This window comes from Telmatherina bonti (genome assembly GCF_933228915.1).
Source record: "Telmatherina bonti genome assembly, chromosome: 2".
NCBI lineage: Eukaryota > Metazoa > Chordata > Actinopteri > Atheriniformes > Telmatherinidae > Telmatherina > Telmatherina bonti.
In genome coordinates, this window is record NC_136620.1 from 24,051,544 (window position 1) to 24,067,933 (window position 16,390).

The window sequence follows — 16,390 nt, forward strand, 5'->3', positions numbered from 1 at the left end:
ACAAACACATCTACCTCCAGGCCCCACCGTATCCACCTACACACGCAACAGCAACACAACTCTCTACTTTCAATATAATATGTCTGTCTGAGACAACTCTAAGTTCACAGCACAATTAAAAACAAAAGGACCAAGGCGAAAAAAAACCTGAACTCCCCCCTGTCACACAGTTCACAGGAGGCTCTGACAGGTGCGTGTTCTTCCTTTCACACCCACCCGCCCATCCATTCCACCTGTTCCTCCTCTGGAAAACACACCCGTCTCAGCTGCTTTACAGGAAGCCATATGACACACACATGCTTACAGACCCCCAAGTCTGCCGTCAAATACTGAAAACTACAATTAGAATCACATTAACTTTAAAATTGTATATACAGTCAAGCATAAAATGGCATTTAAAGCTGATTTGCATTTTTGGGACATTTATTAGAAGGAATATATACACATACATACATACATACATACATACATACATATATATATATATATATATATATATATATATATATATATATATATATATATATATATATATATATATATATATATATATATATATATATATATATATCTTTAGCATGTTGTTTTGTTAAATACTGAGAGGTATTTTCTACAATGTATTGTCTCACCTATTGTCTCACCTATTTATTGAGACAGCTATCACATATAATAATCACTTCATCTTTGGTTGCAGCCGCAATCTGGAGTTAAGGTGTATTTCAGTAATTTCAGAGCTATGATGCATAGGAAAGCACAGGCAGATGCAGGTAATTTTGTAAACCGAATTGCATGAGGATGTAGAAATAAACTAATATCCATACAACCCACATGGCCGTTGCACTTTTGCCTTCACATTTCAGACCAATACGAGGGACAAAACCCTAAAATCTCATTTAAGAATCAATGTTCCCATCTGTCCTTTTCTTCTGCTGATGAAATGTTGAAGAAAAGCAGCTGTCTGTAGTGAACTTGACTCTAACTGCTGCCGTCTTTATGCTATTTGTGCTTGAAACTCAGACTGGAGTGTTGACATAAAATAGCACAAACATAAAAAATTACATTCTACCACAAAAAAATAAAAAATAAAAACCACCATGCTCACAGTCATATAATGGGGATTATTTGTCATACAAATGATTAATAACATCATTAAAAGGTGGTCAACTCAATGTGGAAATACGAAATTATAGTCAGCTTTACCCAGCAGTTCCTAAAGGTATTCTTGGAAATGACATAGCCAATCATCAATATTATTACTAATAATTGCAAATGCACTATTATTATTACATATATGACAATATAATAAATGATGAAGGAATGTGTACTACAGAACAGTTAGGAATCTGTCTGAGGTCCCACACGCAACCCCCCCCCCCCCCCCCCCCCCCCCCCCCCCGGCTAAGTGTGGGTGATTTTGTTTATGTTAGGCTTTGTGGACTGTTTATCACTTCATCTGCTGCTTATCTTTTCACTGTCCATTAAGTGTGATCTGTTCTTTATCGCCATGGTTAGTCACTTTCTCCATCTTCTTACATTTAAAATCTGAGTGAGATTTCTTTTTTTGTTGTTTCCTTTTAACGCTTTGTTTTTAAATTTTACTCTTTGTATGTCCTACATTTTATATATGTGTCCTGATTTGTAACAACTGCAATAACCACATTAACCACATAAATAAAACTGAGCTGCCCAGTAACACCTGTCAAATAAAGACGACCAGTAAAAAGCAAGGAAATGTGTCAGAAAAAAGGGATGAAAAGATCACTTGGTAACACACAGATGCATAATTATTTCAAGGAACTTACTGGTTTTCACTCTAACCCTACAGTTCCGCTTAAATCAACAACATTGTAAAATGAGAAATTATATTCAGCTACTGAGCTGAGGTGCTTATGGCCCCACAAAGCTAAAGTACAGATTAAGATCATGTGATCAACACATACACTTGAATCAGCTACTGAATGAAGCAGTAACTTACACCTTAGTGAATGGATAAGAATTGCGGCTATAAAATGTAAGCAAAATAATAACAATATGACAATTACAGAAAGAGGTTTTGTGACAAGGAATAACTAAGTGGAAGTACAGGGAAAAAAAACTAACTTTTGACTGTTTTGTTTCCAGACATTAAAAATCTCTCAGAAAATAGTGAGTTTTCTGATTTTGCATTCATATTCATCTGTCAGCTTAGCTTACAGGGGAAGGCAGCCCAAAGCACCTGTACAGCTAATAAGTTGATATCAATACCTTTAACTTTAACTTTCTCTTTCCTATCAGGCGTTTTATTGACTTTAAAAGTTAAATCAAGTCACAGTCAGGCTGAGAAACATTCAGACAGTCACGCTGCACTTGCAGTCTACTTACACTTGTTGAAAGTAGAGAAGGGGGGGGGGGGGTAGAAAAAACTGTGAATTAATCCTGCGAGTTAATAAATAGGTGGTTTGAATGATCCCGGTGTAAAACTTTACCCGGACTGGCGCTAATGTTTGACCGCGCGGCTGTGACGTTATTCCCGTAAAGGAATTAAAAAAAAAAAAAAAAAAAAAAAAAAAAAGCAGAAAAGATTCCGGCTTAGGCGCAGGAAGTCGGAGCTGGTTCGCTTACTCCGCAGCTGGAAATAAAAGAAGAAAAAAAAATAGGAATTTGTGCGAAGAAATGTGAGACATTTGAGGAATGTTAACACCGACAGTCGGTGAGAAGAGATTCAGAGACGCGGCGGTGAAACGCGGACTTCACGTGCACTCAAACTGAAACTTCACACTCAGACACAAAACGGTTTTTAAAAAAAATCTCAACATGAGTCTTTAGGAAAACACTTGTGTTTGCTTACCTGATGAGACTCTATTTACAGTCCGGTAGGCAGGTTTGACAGGTAGAGTATATTAGTATTTATTTATTTTAATTTAAAGTGACTGTGAGGTTTTTCTTTTCTCTCTCTCTCTCTTTGTTTGTTTTCTGCTGCCTCGTCTCCTTCCTGACGCTGCCTGTTTGAAGCGAGAGGAGGGCAAGAATTTCAGGAATTAGCCGTGGTATGACATGAAGCCTGGAAAAAGCCAGAGAAAAAGACCAAGGGAGGGAAGGAGGGGAGGGAGGTCTGACCGGTCAACACGTAATGACGAAAAGAAGAAGAGGAGGAGGAGGAGGGCTCTGGATAGGAAAGGAAAGAAACGGGGTTGCAGAGGAAAAGTGTAATAATAATAAAATCCCCGAGGAAACTGTCACTGACGTTAGTAGAAAAAGGACAAACAATGTATTGTAATGAGTTGAGAGCCTCTTGTATAAGATAAGGACATTACGCTACGCGCTTTTGTAAATAAACATCAAAACCTTGATCCAGGTATTCAGTATATAAAATGTAATTTTTGGACTTTCAATTCCTGACTAAAAGAAGTTTTGTATTGAACACTTTAGTGTTCATATTTCTTCCACCTTATTTTACAAGTCCAACTTTACCTGCAGCAAGTACACACTGCTCACACATTTTTAGATGTTATTCATGACAAGATATGATAAATGATTCCTTTAACTTTTCAGTTTCCACGGTGACAAATCTTCCACTCAAATCGTTACACAAGTAGACAAAGGCAAACATTTTGTTAGACTTGGGCATGTTGCAGAAGTCTATGAGGACTTTAGTGGAGGTATGAGTCTGAGATGTGATTCTGAACTTTGGAGTCGACAGAGCAACAAGTGCAGAGGAACATGATCTGTGTAACAGAGCCGCCTAGTGGACATTGTGCTGTGTGGCCATAATCATCTGTTCTTCACCGGTAACAACATACACAGATATTTAAACATTAAAAACAAATCTAAAAAGCGTTCACTTAATTCTGACCACAAAAGTATTCAAATAATCTCAAAGCTACAGAGAAATAGTCATTTAAAGCATTAGGCACAGTGGTCAGAAGGGTTAAACTCAGGTTCAGCCATATTGTTAAGCCTAATGTCATGAAAGCAAACCCAAACTAGCATATGCCATATTTATAAAAAGAAGACCCATGATTTTTCTAGTTCAAATAACTTTATTTACGAAGTCTCATTGCATTTTTTCAATCAAGTTTAAGGCAACCCTAGTTGTTTTTGTAAAACATCATGATAATGTTTGGCCTAAGATCCACATCATTCCTCACTTCACATCCTTTACTAAAACCCAAGTAAAAGAAATGTTCCTCAGCCTTGGTGAATGTTCCTTTTTCAATGAAAGAAACAAACAGTGGTATACATAACCGTTAATCAAAAGTGGTCTTCAAAATTTTTTTACTAAACCCTGTTAAATAAGGTGTATTATCAACTACAGGAAATTCTTTTGCACTCCTTTGAATGAAAGAGAGAGATTAAGTTTGTTTAGAAAGTAATATAAATTAACTTAAAAGCCTCCTGCTGATGAAGAAGTTGTACTATTGTATTTATAAAAAAAAAAAAAAAAAAAAAAAAAAACATCTAGAGGAGATACTTGGAATGTAAAGGAAAGTTTTAAACAACATTGGATCTTCAGTGGCCATCTCACAGGCTTACAGGTGACGTTAGTGACCAAGAACACTGTTACCAAAGCATTTACACTGTGATGTGCTATACAGTGATACACTGTAGGGACAGAGAGTAATCTGTAAAACATTTACGGTAGATTGTAAGACTGGATTGGTCCCCACAACCTCAACAAAATAACTAGCTAATAAAGCTGAGCAATTAGCCTCTAACGTTCCCCAGATTCCCACTTGTTCATCAGCTTTGAATCCAGTTCAGGTCAGGGATCTTTCCTTTGTTCTGACTTAAAGACACCTGTCCATCTGCACAAGCTCAACAACCAGGGAGTGTGTCCTCGTTGTCCTTCTTTCACTCATGCGAGTTTAACTCCAAGTCTCATTTCTTGGAAAGGAATTTCATCTTGTTTCCTAAAAACACACAAAGAAACAAGTTTATATATTTTTAAAAAAATTACAAGGTTTTAGATTTCATTTCCCTGCACTGTAAATCTCACCTAGACCCTTGAGGAACTTGTTAACCCCTCTTTGCTCACTCCCAGGAAGCGAGTCCAGATACTCTTGTGCTCTCACCTCGAAGAGTCCTGGACATAAATGATCATATAACGCAGAGTGAATTTAACTGATTTCATTAGTATATTTAAGACTTAAGTACTCAAAAATATTCCAACTCCTTGGCTTAAATCTATACTTTATTGATTTGAAACTGTGTTGTAACACTGGTCAAATCTCTGTACCCCTGAGGCCCTGCCTGCGCAGCTCCCTCTCCTGGATGAAGCCGGTAAACATCTGGGTCTCCATGAACACCTCCAGAAATCTTCTCAGGCTCTTGGAAGTGACCGCTTTGCGAAAGGCCTCCCGCTGAAAGGATGATGGGGTGGAAGAAGAGGGGCTGGGCAAGATGGGAGAAGAGGTGGACTCATCTTCCCGCTCGGTTCCACCCATAAAGAGGGAGTAGTGACCCACCATCTCTACAAAGAAGCGCACAAAGGCTTCTGAGACTACAGTGCTGAGAGAGCTGGAGTCTGGAAGACAGCAAGGAAGAAAAGTCCAACATCAGCTGACAATATTAATGTTGGATAAAAAAGAATCAACTTTTATTTATTGCAGAGAATACATCACTACCACTTATGTAGTTACAATCTTGGAATGGTTTTCACAAATTGAGTTTTTACATTAAAAAATTGTGGTGAAGTCCAATACCAGCTAAGTGTTAATTACAATATAAAGATAATTCTTAAAAGAGCTGGGGTGCTGTGTGAAATGTAAATAAAAACAGAACATGATCTGCAAATCTCACAAATCCATGTTTTATACCAAATAGAACATGAACAACATATCAGATGTGCAAACAGAAACATTTTACCATGTCATGAAAAAATATTAGCTTATCCTGAAATTGATGGCAGCAGCATATCTGAAGTGGAACTTTTTCATATTTTTTTGCATCTCCTGCAAAGCAGTGCTGTGTTGGATGCAGTATGCAGTTTAGCATTGTCTTATGGTCCAAATATATATATAATATATATTAATAATATAATATAATATAATATAATATAATATAATATAATATAATATTATATAATATTATATATATATATATATATATATATATATATATATATATATATATATATATATATATATATATATATATATAGATAGATATAGATAGATAGATAGATAGATAGATAGATAGATAGATAGATAGATAGATAGATAGATAGATAGGACTTTGTTTCTCCTTTTAAAGAACAGATACAACAGGCAGATAAAATTGCATCAAAATATAAAGAACAATGAGATTTCAAAATCACCATCAGGCAGATCTCCTTTCTCACTGGCCAGCTCCCTCCTTTTGTCCAACACATGGTCCAGAGCTGCCTGCAGCTTGTGAGGAAGAATGGACTCTTCATCATCCAACTGTGAGGAGGAAAAAAACAGACAGATGTAAAAAATAGATGGCACATTAATATGCTGCATCCACATTATTTGTGCTTGAAACTCTACTGTGCTCCTTTTCAGTCTCAATCTTTACTACCTGACGTAGGAAGCGGCTGTTGCCAAGGTCAACCACCAGGACCTGAGTAGAGGGAGAGTGATATCATTTCCTGGAGCTATTGTTCTGTGGAGGAAATGCCCCAAGTCAAGGGCACCGCAGGCAGTATATCACTAAACAAATAAAAATCTTGACTTACTTCTTCTATGGGCAACTCTTTGAGTCGAGGTAGAGAGCTGGAGAGGAGGCCCACTATGAAGGGAGTTGGGGTGCAGACAATGTCCAACATGGATGGTGGCAGCACAGGGATGTATGTGTGTTGCCAGGTGAAGGGATACAGTAGAGCCACAACTGCATGACAACACTGGGACAATGTGCTGTGAAAAGACAAACAAAGGAGATAAAACTTGCATGGATATATAAACCTGAGTTATATTGTGACATTATCATACAGTATAGATCATTTACTGTCAAAATTCACAATATTCCTCTTATCATTAGAACATAACTGCTGACATCTCAGTAGTTTAATATAGCAATTTCTTTTATTGCCATACAGCATCCTGCTCCATTAAACCGGTTATACATGAAATTCAAAAGGATACAATGACCCTGAATTGTAGGTAGTCTCCTAGAATGCACTAAACTAATCCAAATATTTCCTTAAAATTCACTCAAATGTAGAGAATATAAAAGATGGTTTCATGAACAGTAGAAAAAGATTTTAGTTTCAACCACATGATGGCGCTAACTTCCTCTTATGACTCATTCTGCATTCTTGCTTCAACAAACCCACTGTCACCCTGAGAGAAATGTTTTTGGGAAACATGATCAAAACACTTAGTAAACTTTACAGAGGCAGCAAACGCACTCACACACTGCTGACTTAATCACTCCAGCATGTGGATGTGGTCACAGTGAATTTATCATACCGATTAGCCATGGCAAGTTTCCACTCAACAGCGGAGAACTTGCAGAAACTCAGAAAATTATGGGAAATACCTGCTGGGCTTGCACTTAAATAACATGATATAGCTGTAAAATTATTTAGATAAACAACAAAAAACAGTTTTATAATTTATTTAGCATTAATCTTAGATGTTTATGAAAGTTTAAAAAAAAAAAGTAAGAATAATTTTTTTCTGCCTATTCATGTGCAGTTGTTGTTTGTTTGTTTTTGTTTTTTTATGGTAGGAAAAGGGTTAAGGTTTTAAGTTAACAAAGAGGATATTGTTATGTTGCTCTGTACACATTGTAGCTTTAGAGTTATGCTTCAAAGTAATTTATCTGGCATACATGACTATTTTCCAGAGCAGATTTGATTGTTCCCAAAGCAACTGTATAACACAACAGCATTCTTCTCCTTTACACTCAGTCAGGATCTTCTTTTCCTTTGACTGGCTTGTCATCTTGAGGTCTCTCTGTAATATTCTGTAAACTTGTTGCTGTTTTAAGCATCACAATCCCGCCTTCATTAATTTTATTAGTTAAGATTTATTAAATTAATTGAAATACTGTGATGACTTGGCGTGCCCCGGAGCTGATGCTTGTCTCAGCCGCTGAGCATGTGATTTTTTTGGTTTGGAAATCAAACTAACCACTACACTCTGTAACAGTATCTCTCTGGAGCCAACCTCAGTTTGTCAGCAGTGAAGATGACCCTGCGCTCCAGCAGCAGAGAGGCAAAAACCCGGAGGAGGAGACGGAGATTCAACGAAGAGAAGAGACATTCAAAGTCTACGTGTTCTAGACGGGAATCCGAAGGTCGGCACAGTTCTATCACCTGTGTGTAAAAGAGTCAACAGAGCAACACACATACACACCAACATAGATTATTATCTAACAATGGAAAAGTTATCTGGGTATGCTAAACAACGTTATAGTGGTTACTTGTCAAACTTAAAAAAAAAATCATTGGCTTCCCCTTTAAGAGTTGTGCAATAAAGTAATCGGGAGAATCCACAGTGAGACTGTAGTCGGCTCACCTCTGTCCCAGAGCCAGGTAGAAAGTTTTTGACGGTGATAGTCCTTCCTGGAGCCGGAAAGGGAGCCTCCATAATACCTCTCATAAAAGGTTGGACCAGAGCTGGAGAGATAGCCCTCCTCTTTTCCACTTCATCCAGAATCTGTAAAGAAAGATACCAACAATGTCAGAATTTATACTGCTGGTACATTGTGGTCTTTCTGTCACTATTTGAGGACAAGATGTAAAGTTTTAGAGCCAGGTTTTGTGGGGAGCACTGGGTTTGGATTAGGTCATGTTTTATTACAACAGGTGCCAGCTCTGTTTAATAACTGAAAGGATATGAGGAGATTCGGCTGTGGTCAGACAGCGCTTAACATGACATTAGTGCTGTTCCTGTACAGGAACTTGTTGCATTGTTACGGGAAAAAAGGATTTTAAAAAAAACAAACAAACCAAAACAAAAGTACCACAAGAGGTTGAAGTGTCAGAAGCAGAAAAGAGTTTAAGAAAAGCAAAAGTTGAATCTTGTGGCATCTCCTCTGTTTGGGCTTTTTTTTTTTTTTTTTTTTTTTAAAGCCGGTAATGCCTGAGTCAAATTTGTCATCTGTTGCCATGGCAACAGGTCTACTTTAAAGCTGAAATAATGAGCAGATTAGCCCTCCTGTTTCAATCAAACAGAGTGGAGAAACAGAAATCCTTGTGGTAATTTACTAGTTTACTTGGCACAAGGGATGGATTACATGCTTTACAACCAAACACAGAGCTTTTACTTTAACAAATGAAATAAACATCAGTATGTTAAAAGTAATTGTCCTGTAGGCGTGAGTATGAATGGTTGTTTGTCTCTTTGTTAGCCCTGTGATGGACTGCCGACCTGTCCAGGGTGTACCCTGCCTCTCGCCCAAAGGCTGCTGGGATAGGCTCCAGTGCCACCTTGAACCTTTATCGTATTGAAAGGTTCAGATAATGAATGAATGTTAAAAATAATCAACTTTTTAATCAGTACGGATCAGGTCTGAGTCTTCTGGTCATCTTCCAATTAAGCATAAATTTCTTTATACTGCAATCATCTGTCACCATAGATCAATCAAGCATTAATTTGTTTAATTTAATTTTTGTCAGTTCACTGGACAGTTTCCCAGATTTATTTATTCTGGCCATGATGAAATGTAAACAACCAAACGTAGTGAGAAGTCAGTATAGAAAATGGGTAGCAGCCCAAATTACTGATGTATAGAAGCACACTGTACACATCTGTATGCTATCTGACATTTGTGTGGCTGAAACACATTCAGAAAACTCCCCCATGTCCACTTATGTATCCACACAAACCCAACTTCAGCTATGTCATATGCACGCTGTGCAGATGTTTACAAAGTTCAACGTGCAGATAAATCTAAGGCTCATTACAGGGAACCTTTTCCGCAGTAGCAACCACATCAGCTGCATTTCATATGTGTTTCCGTACTGGAGCCAGCAATGCTCTGTGGGAAAGTGGACCGGGCACAGGGTGGGTGGGGTTCTGCGGGTGCCAAGGATAGTACTTTTTGCCATCGGGGTAAAGTTCTTCAAGACAAATTCAAGCAATTAAAAATAACTGGTTACAAGTAAGGGATCTGAATATAATTCAGTTTTTGCTTAGATTGTTACACCTACTTTAGAGAAGAGGTCAAAGCATCCCAGGCGGCTGACGATACAGTAGACCTCAGGGAGCCTTCGGCCTTTACCACTGGGCTGTGAACAGCAAAAGCAGAAAGAAAAAGACAGCTTCAGAGTACATAGCTTCTCACCAAAGTACAGCTCGAGGATTAAAGCGGTGGAGTGAATCAAAGCCTTCATTTAGCACAGAGTTCATACATGCAGTTACAAAAAGAAAACAAAGAATAGAACTTCCAACTCCACTAAAAACGTTTGCAGCTAAAATCAGAAGGAGCAGAGGGCATTGGAAAGATTCATCACAGAGGATAAATGTAATCTAAACTTAATTACAAAAACACAAATGACCTAAGATAGAGGCTTTTTCAACACATACCAGTAAACGGCGACAGTAGCCAAAACGCCTGCTTCCATCTTCACCAGTCAGCACAAATGAGAATGTCTCACTGGGGATTTAAAAGAGAGTGCAAAAATCTATAATTGAAACAATCTGAAAACAGTCTGAATCTTTACCAATCCCTTACAATTACCCAAAGCTGAAGCTTTTGCCAACGAGCCCTGACTTTTCACTTGTTAGGGGAAAACCTTATGGTTGCACTGAAGATGTACTTATTTACTGATACTTACAGTAATGACATGGGAGAGAGCCAGCCAGTTTGGTACCTCCTCATTAACAAACACTATTCTTCCAGCTAATTATTATTCATCACCATTAAGGCACATATCATCACTTTGTGGAACAATTTACGTGCTGAGAAAAGATACTGGATAGCAGCCAGTTTACTGAGGTGATTTTGCAATGACAAACTGAATGTTTAAAGTTAAAGCCACCATTTCTGTGTGTGAGTGTTATTTTCTGTTCACTCTCCCTGACAACTCATTGAGTCATCTCTTTAGGGCTTTCAGCTTTTTCACTGCCAGGTGGTTATTAGCTGAGCTATTCCCATTCAATTGGGAAATTCCAGTGTTCCTGTTTTGTTCCACTTCTTGTTTGAATGTGCCGTGGCAACATTAAAACTCAGACTGACCTGGGGAAGTTATCAACAGGTGCCCAATCTTTGGCATCCGGAAAACAGAACTGAGGGATAACCTTCAGCTGGTCCTCAGTCTCCCGCATGAACTTAAAACTCCTCTCCAGCTGCATGGCATAGAGAGAACATGTGAAATCTATTCCATTGTACAACAACTACATAAACTGTAGTTTTCTGTTATTAAAAAAATGTTTGTACTTGGCATTGGAAATACTTCTTTTCATTTTTACCTTCAGAGGAAACTGCTGTGTGACTTCTGGCAAATATGGAACACCAGCCTTGGCCTTGTGAAGCGCAACAACAATAAAATACTCAAAGAGTTTCCTCTCCTGTAACTCCATCAAGTCCCTCTCCAAGGTCCGGTAGCGCCCTGTTTGTCTCAGCATGGACTGGACTGACACAAGCCTCTGACTATGAGCTGAGGTACATAGTGAAACATATGCAAGCTCAGTCTGTTACTGTCATGCACACAAAAAATATACATTTAAATATGTCAGTGTGGGTTTGTATAATAAACAAATGTTCACCTAATACATGTTACATATTACATATGCAATGCAATGAAATGACTAACATTGAATCTGTTTTTGTTAACGTGCTGCTGTTGTGTGTATTTCCAACTTATGATAAACATACAAAGTTTTTATTTTTATATATGTTCTCACCTTTCAGTTTCTCCTCCGTGTCACTTTCTGACTCACTGTTCTCATCTGTCACTAAATAAAAAGAATGATAGGGTGAAGAAGAAAGCAGAGTGTGACAAGAGTGCAGATAAACATCACAGGAACCTCAGCGTACACGTGGCAGTTGCTCGTGTTGCTTTCAGCCACTGCCACAAAAACAACAATCCTCTGAATGGCTGGTCAGTTTTAGCTGATCCAAAAAGTGTCACATTTCCAGCATAGTTATGTAAATACAGAGATCAGTGTATCTGCGCTGAGAATACCAGTAAATTTAAACAGAGAGCTGACGCTTCAATAATTAACTTTTTGAGCTTTGTCAAAAAACATTCAGTCAAAATTTTTCGTCTTGACTGAATAATTCCAAAAAACAAACAATCTGTGAAGCTAAAAGCTGTAAATATTTCTTCTTTAAGTCCTCCATAGTTATCAGTTTGACACTCACAGAGATATTAGTAGTACATAACAGCGTCTTTTAGATGTCAATGATTTGAAAAGCCGAACATCATGGTTTAATGAGATTATTTGTGTAATCTGAAAAAACAGAATCCGCTTCACTGAACTGCTACAACTGTTAAACTAATTAACTGAAGAAGTTATACTGAAAGGATGAGTTTTGAATAAAAGTTACAGAAACACAAAAATACACTGCCTTCACAAAACCAGTATACTTGAGGAAAATAATACAATATAGTTGTAAAAGTAGTAAAATAAAGTTTATTAGCATAAAACATGTCATGATGTCCAATAACTGTTGGCTTCATGTAACAGTGCAGTAGCACTAACATGTTACTGTCCTTTGGAATTCATACTTGGATGAGTTTTTATATCAGAAATTGAACACTAGCTGTAAATTTTAATGTCTATGTATTATATACAGGCTGCACGGTGATTAGTATCTTCTTCTAAAAGTACACCCAGAACCTCCATGATGTACTGATTTATAGTAGTGGACATACTCTACAAGAAATGGTCCTTTAGGTGTTCTTTGTGAACTCCTGCTCTACAGCATTTGATGCCTCACCTCTCCCTGAGCTGGACTCAGTAGACTGAGAAACCTTCTTCATGCGTTTCTTGCCTCTTCGTGCCTCAAAGATGCCATTGATTTTCAGCACCATCTGCAGGATATAAATGGGAAGATAAGTTCATCTTTAAGCCTCTGCCTGGCTCTTACTAAAAACACCTTTATTTTCCTTCAGGCTCCCAGACCTGCACACTTCTCACTGTAAATATGTATCAGCAATAACCCTCTTCATCACCCATCCACCTTTGGCAGCATGAGTGGACCAGCTCGAATCTCTCTGAGCAGCTCAGCTACAAATTACAGCAAGAGCTCTGTGAGACACATCTCAGACCCATACCTTGGGGATTTTCTTCCGTCTGCGATTGTAAGGGTCTCCAGAGAGACAAGGGGTGTCGTCCGGGCTGCTAGGCGTTGAGGGAGGACTGATTCGGGAAGGGCACGAGATGCCAATGTCTTTGCTGGTCTTGCGTAGCTCTGGAACTTTGAAGCTTCGCCTTTCTGAGTTTTGCCTAAAGAAGCCAGGCTTGGAGGACAACTGGTGGGACAGATGCAAAAGATGGTGGTTTATCACTGAATTGATCCTGTGAAATCTAGCTTAAATAGTTTTAGCCAATAGCTAGTTGGCATTCAGATACTTCACATACCCTCGTTGGCGTGTCAGGAACAGGAGACGAGGAGGCAGGTGAAACACATTTGCTTCCCAAACAACTTTGCTCCAATTCTATGTCTTCATAAGGGTTCTCCTTAGATGGTGGATCTTCAGAACATAAATTTACAATTTTGTTAAAGCTTAGATATAAAAATCAACTGGGTTGCAGAGTGACCTTGGTAACCTTCATTTTCCAGAGAGCACATGAGCACTTTTTCCATATCAGTCATGTTTGTTTTGCCAGATGATTCCAGCTCCAGATGTACAGAGAGCTACTAGAGGCAGAAATGTGCTCACCTGACTCATATTTTACACTGATAAGATGTTTTCACAGCTAAGACTAAATGTACTCATAGGTCCTCCACAGCATATATGCTAAATTAGGCTACTTTCCCCAATTCCATGCTTCTCTCTGTCTTCATCTGTGCCTGCAACCCTCTTATGCTCTATCAATCCATCCAGCAGATGTGACCTGTAAGTCTAGGCAAATAAGGAGGGACTCTCCGTTCCCTTCTCCCTTGAAAGAAAACAAGGGATCAGTGTGCTGTTTTCCACATTGCTGGCTGATGAGAACGCTAATCTCTGCTGTGTGTTTCTGTGCACTGTCAGCTATTCACATGTGAGCATGCATCTGTTTTTAAGGTGCAAGCCTGGCTACATGATTTGGTGACACTGACAAGAGTCCATCTTTATAGTGCATTTATGAACCATTTGAGGATGTAAAACTTCACAACTATTCATTACTGCTTTAATTATCTTCATCTTTGTCCCACTGAGCTGTTTTTGTCTTTTAGCAGAGAAGAGTTTCTTTACTCATGGGATGCTGGTAGGTGACTAGTGTCTAAATGTTTCAGGGAACAATGCCACTGTATCAAAGGACACAACTATGAAAAGACTGAAAATATGCTGTGGCATGACACAATTATAGCTAACTTAATTGACTGTTACCAAAAAGCAGGTCTTGATGGACACAAGTGTCTAGAAGGAAACCAAAGATAGACTGAAATGGTTGCCAGTAATGTTACCTTGGCTCTAAGCCAATTACATTCACCCTGCGGGCACTGACAATCACAGTAACCAACCTCAGACCCACCACAACCTCATACAACATTACTGTTATACATTATGAAATTAACAACAGGCTCTTGGTGGGGTTGGCATAACACTGCAGACAATAAGTAACATAATTCAGGTTTCTGTGTGGAGTTTTTAATAAAAGAGAAGCAGCATGGATCTAAATTAAAACTGGAGCAGAAAAAACAGAGCAAAGACAGTTTGTCCTCCTCATCAACTCTGTTGCTGAGCTTTGTGACACACACTGATATGAGAAAGGGTCAGGCCATGGAGTGAGCACATAGTAAACAGGACAAAAAAACAGCAGTGCACTTTCAACAGATGCTAAGCAGATGTTTCAGAGTCATCAGTTTGAGAATGATTTTGCATGATCAAGGGAAGATGCAGATGCAATACATATAGTTTACCTATTATGTCCTCATAAACGTTCTCTTCTGATAAAGTGCATGTGAGGCCCAGTCTGGATTGAGCGTACCAGTCCACTCGGCAGCTTTCTGTAGAGGACTGAAGCAAATCTTCAAATTCAAAGGACTTCCTGGTGGACAGAGCAGCACAAAGATATTGGAAAGGACACACAGAAATAATGGAATAAAAGAAGAAAAAATGAAAAAATGTCTTTGAGTGAATGTGTATAATTCTGAGATTGAAAAAATATGTATTTCAAGCACAAAAGATAAAGTTATGGTATCAAAAGGTCTAAATGAGCATATCTTGGTGACTCCAGTAGATTACATGCGCGCAATGTGTAAAACTGCACATTCACACAGGAGCTGCCATTTGTTGTTAGCTTTAAGCTTGTTGCACGAGTCACAATCTAATTGTAATTAAATTCCCTTTATCTTTCATGAGCTTCCAGTGTTTGTTTACCTCTTTGGTGCAGCTAAGTTTACTGAAGCAAATAGTATGAAATACTTATTTAACGCTGACTATCACCTGCATACTATGATAAAACAATAGACTGTCCAATTTATAGCTTTTGTTGTACTCTTAATTATCTGTCACCTTTCCAGAAAACTGAGTTGAAAATGGATCATTTTGTCTCTGTTCCCACAATACACTGATCCTGGCAAATACAATAAAATAAAATAAAATAAAATGAAACATACATTACAACTGTTTAAAAAACTATTACTGTAGACCCACTGTCAGCATCAGATGTTGTTGAATAGACCTTATAAACTGATAATTTATTATTGCACAGCAATCTAACTACACCCTGCATTGGACACTCAAGATGGAGACAGCCTGACCAAACAAAGGGCTTGACACAGTACACTTTAGCACACTGAGGCCTCCACATATGGTATGGAATGTAAAAGATCCAAGCCAAGCTCCAAACAAGAATTCAGGCGACTGGAGAAAAAGAACAATAGATGTGTTCCAATTCTGCAATGTTCACTTTTTTTTTTTGTTTCCTTGCAGAGCTTCCTTTTTTTATTTGGCTGTAACCATCTGAATTTAAGTCCTACTGAGAATGAAACTTCCAATGAGTTACCTGTCCACTGGTCAGTACATGCTTCAGATTCAGTACAATTTCATATTTTTCTCTATCCTGAAAAGATGTTTATTTTTAAGCAAAAAGGTTTGCATGATCAGTTCTACTTTCAAGACTAGGACTTTTTAAATTGTAAGCAGTGTCTAAGACATGATTCACAACTGTTTGCATTTCTCTCTCTAAGCTGGTGTGTACATTCCTCAGAACCAACCACAAAGCCCATTTTTTGAGGTATTCTACTAAAAAAAAAAAGAGGTCACCAGCACTTCTGATTTACAGCAGATGTGTGAGATGTTGTGCACCTCAGACTTGGACTTAGGACAATGTTGATGGTAAAA

The 16,390-nt window shown here is 38.2% G+C and overlaps 1 protein-coding gene across 2 annotated transcripts in view; it reads right to left on the reverse strand.

Annotated features, from left to right (window-relative positions):
• Positions 1-4,336: 4,336 nt before the first annotated feature.
• Positions 4,337-16,390, reverse strand: part of LOC306763476 (DENN domain-containing protein 2A) — a 45,898-nt gene continuing 33,844 nt past the window's right edge. Inside the window, exons 4-20 of one of the 2 annotated variants that reach the window (XM_079250293.1) lie at positions 14,965-15,092; positions 13,479-13,591; positions 13,172-13,369; positions 12,835-12,928; positions 11,796-11,840; positions 11,361-11,548; positions 11,128-11,237; positions 10,476-10,545; positions 10,100-10,177; positions 8,463-8,603; positions 8,112-8,260; positions 6,677-6,854; positions 6,520-6,561; positions 6,296-6,401; positions 5,216-5,503; positions 4,976-5,062; positions 4,337-4,889 (exon numbers count right to left, since the gene is read on the reverse strand). In XM_079250293.1, coding sequence (XP_079106419.1) covers positions 4,858-4,889; positions 4,976-5,062; positions 5,216-5,503; positions 6,296-6,401; positions 6,520-6,561; positions 6,677-6,854; positions 8,112-8,260; positions 8,463-8,603; positions 10,100-10,177; positions 10,476-10,545; positions 11,128-11,237; positions 11,361-11,548; positions 11,796-11,840; positions 12,835-12,928; positions 13,172-13,369; positions 13,479-13,591; positions 14,965-15,092 — 2,047 coding nt within the window. In that variant the 3' untranslated portion in view covers positions 4,337-4,857. Of the gene's footprint in view, positions 4,890-4,975; positions 5,063-5,215; positions 5,504-6,295; positions 6,402-6,519; positions 6,562-6,676; positions 6,855-8,111; positions 8,261-8,462; positions 8,604-10,099; positions 10,178-10,475; positions 10,546-11,127; positions 11,238-11,360; positions 11,549-11,795; positions 11,847-12,834; positions 12,929-13,171; positions 13,370-13,478; positions 13,592-14,964; positions 15,093-16,390 lie in introns of both variants that reach the window. The other variant, XM_079250292.1, reaches the window with a different exon arrangement.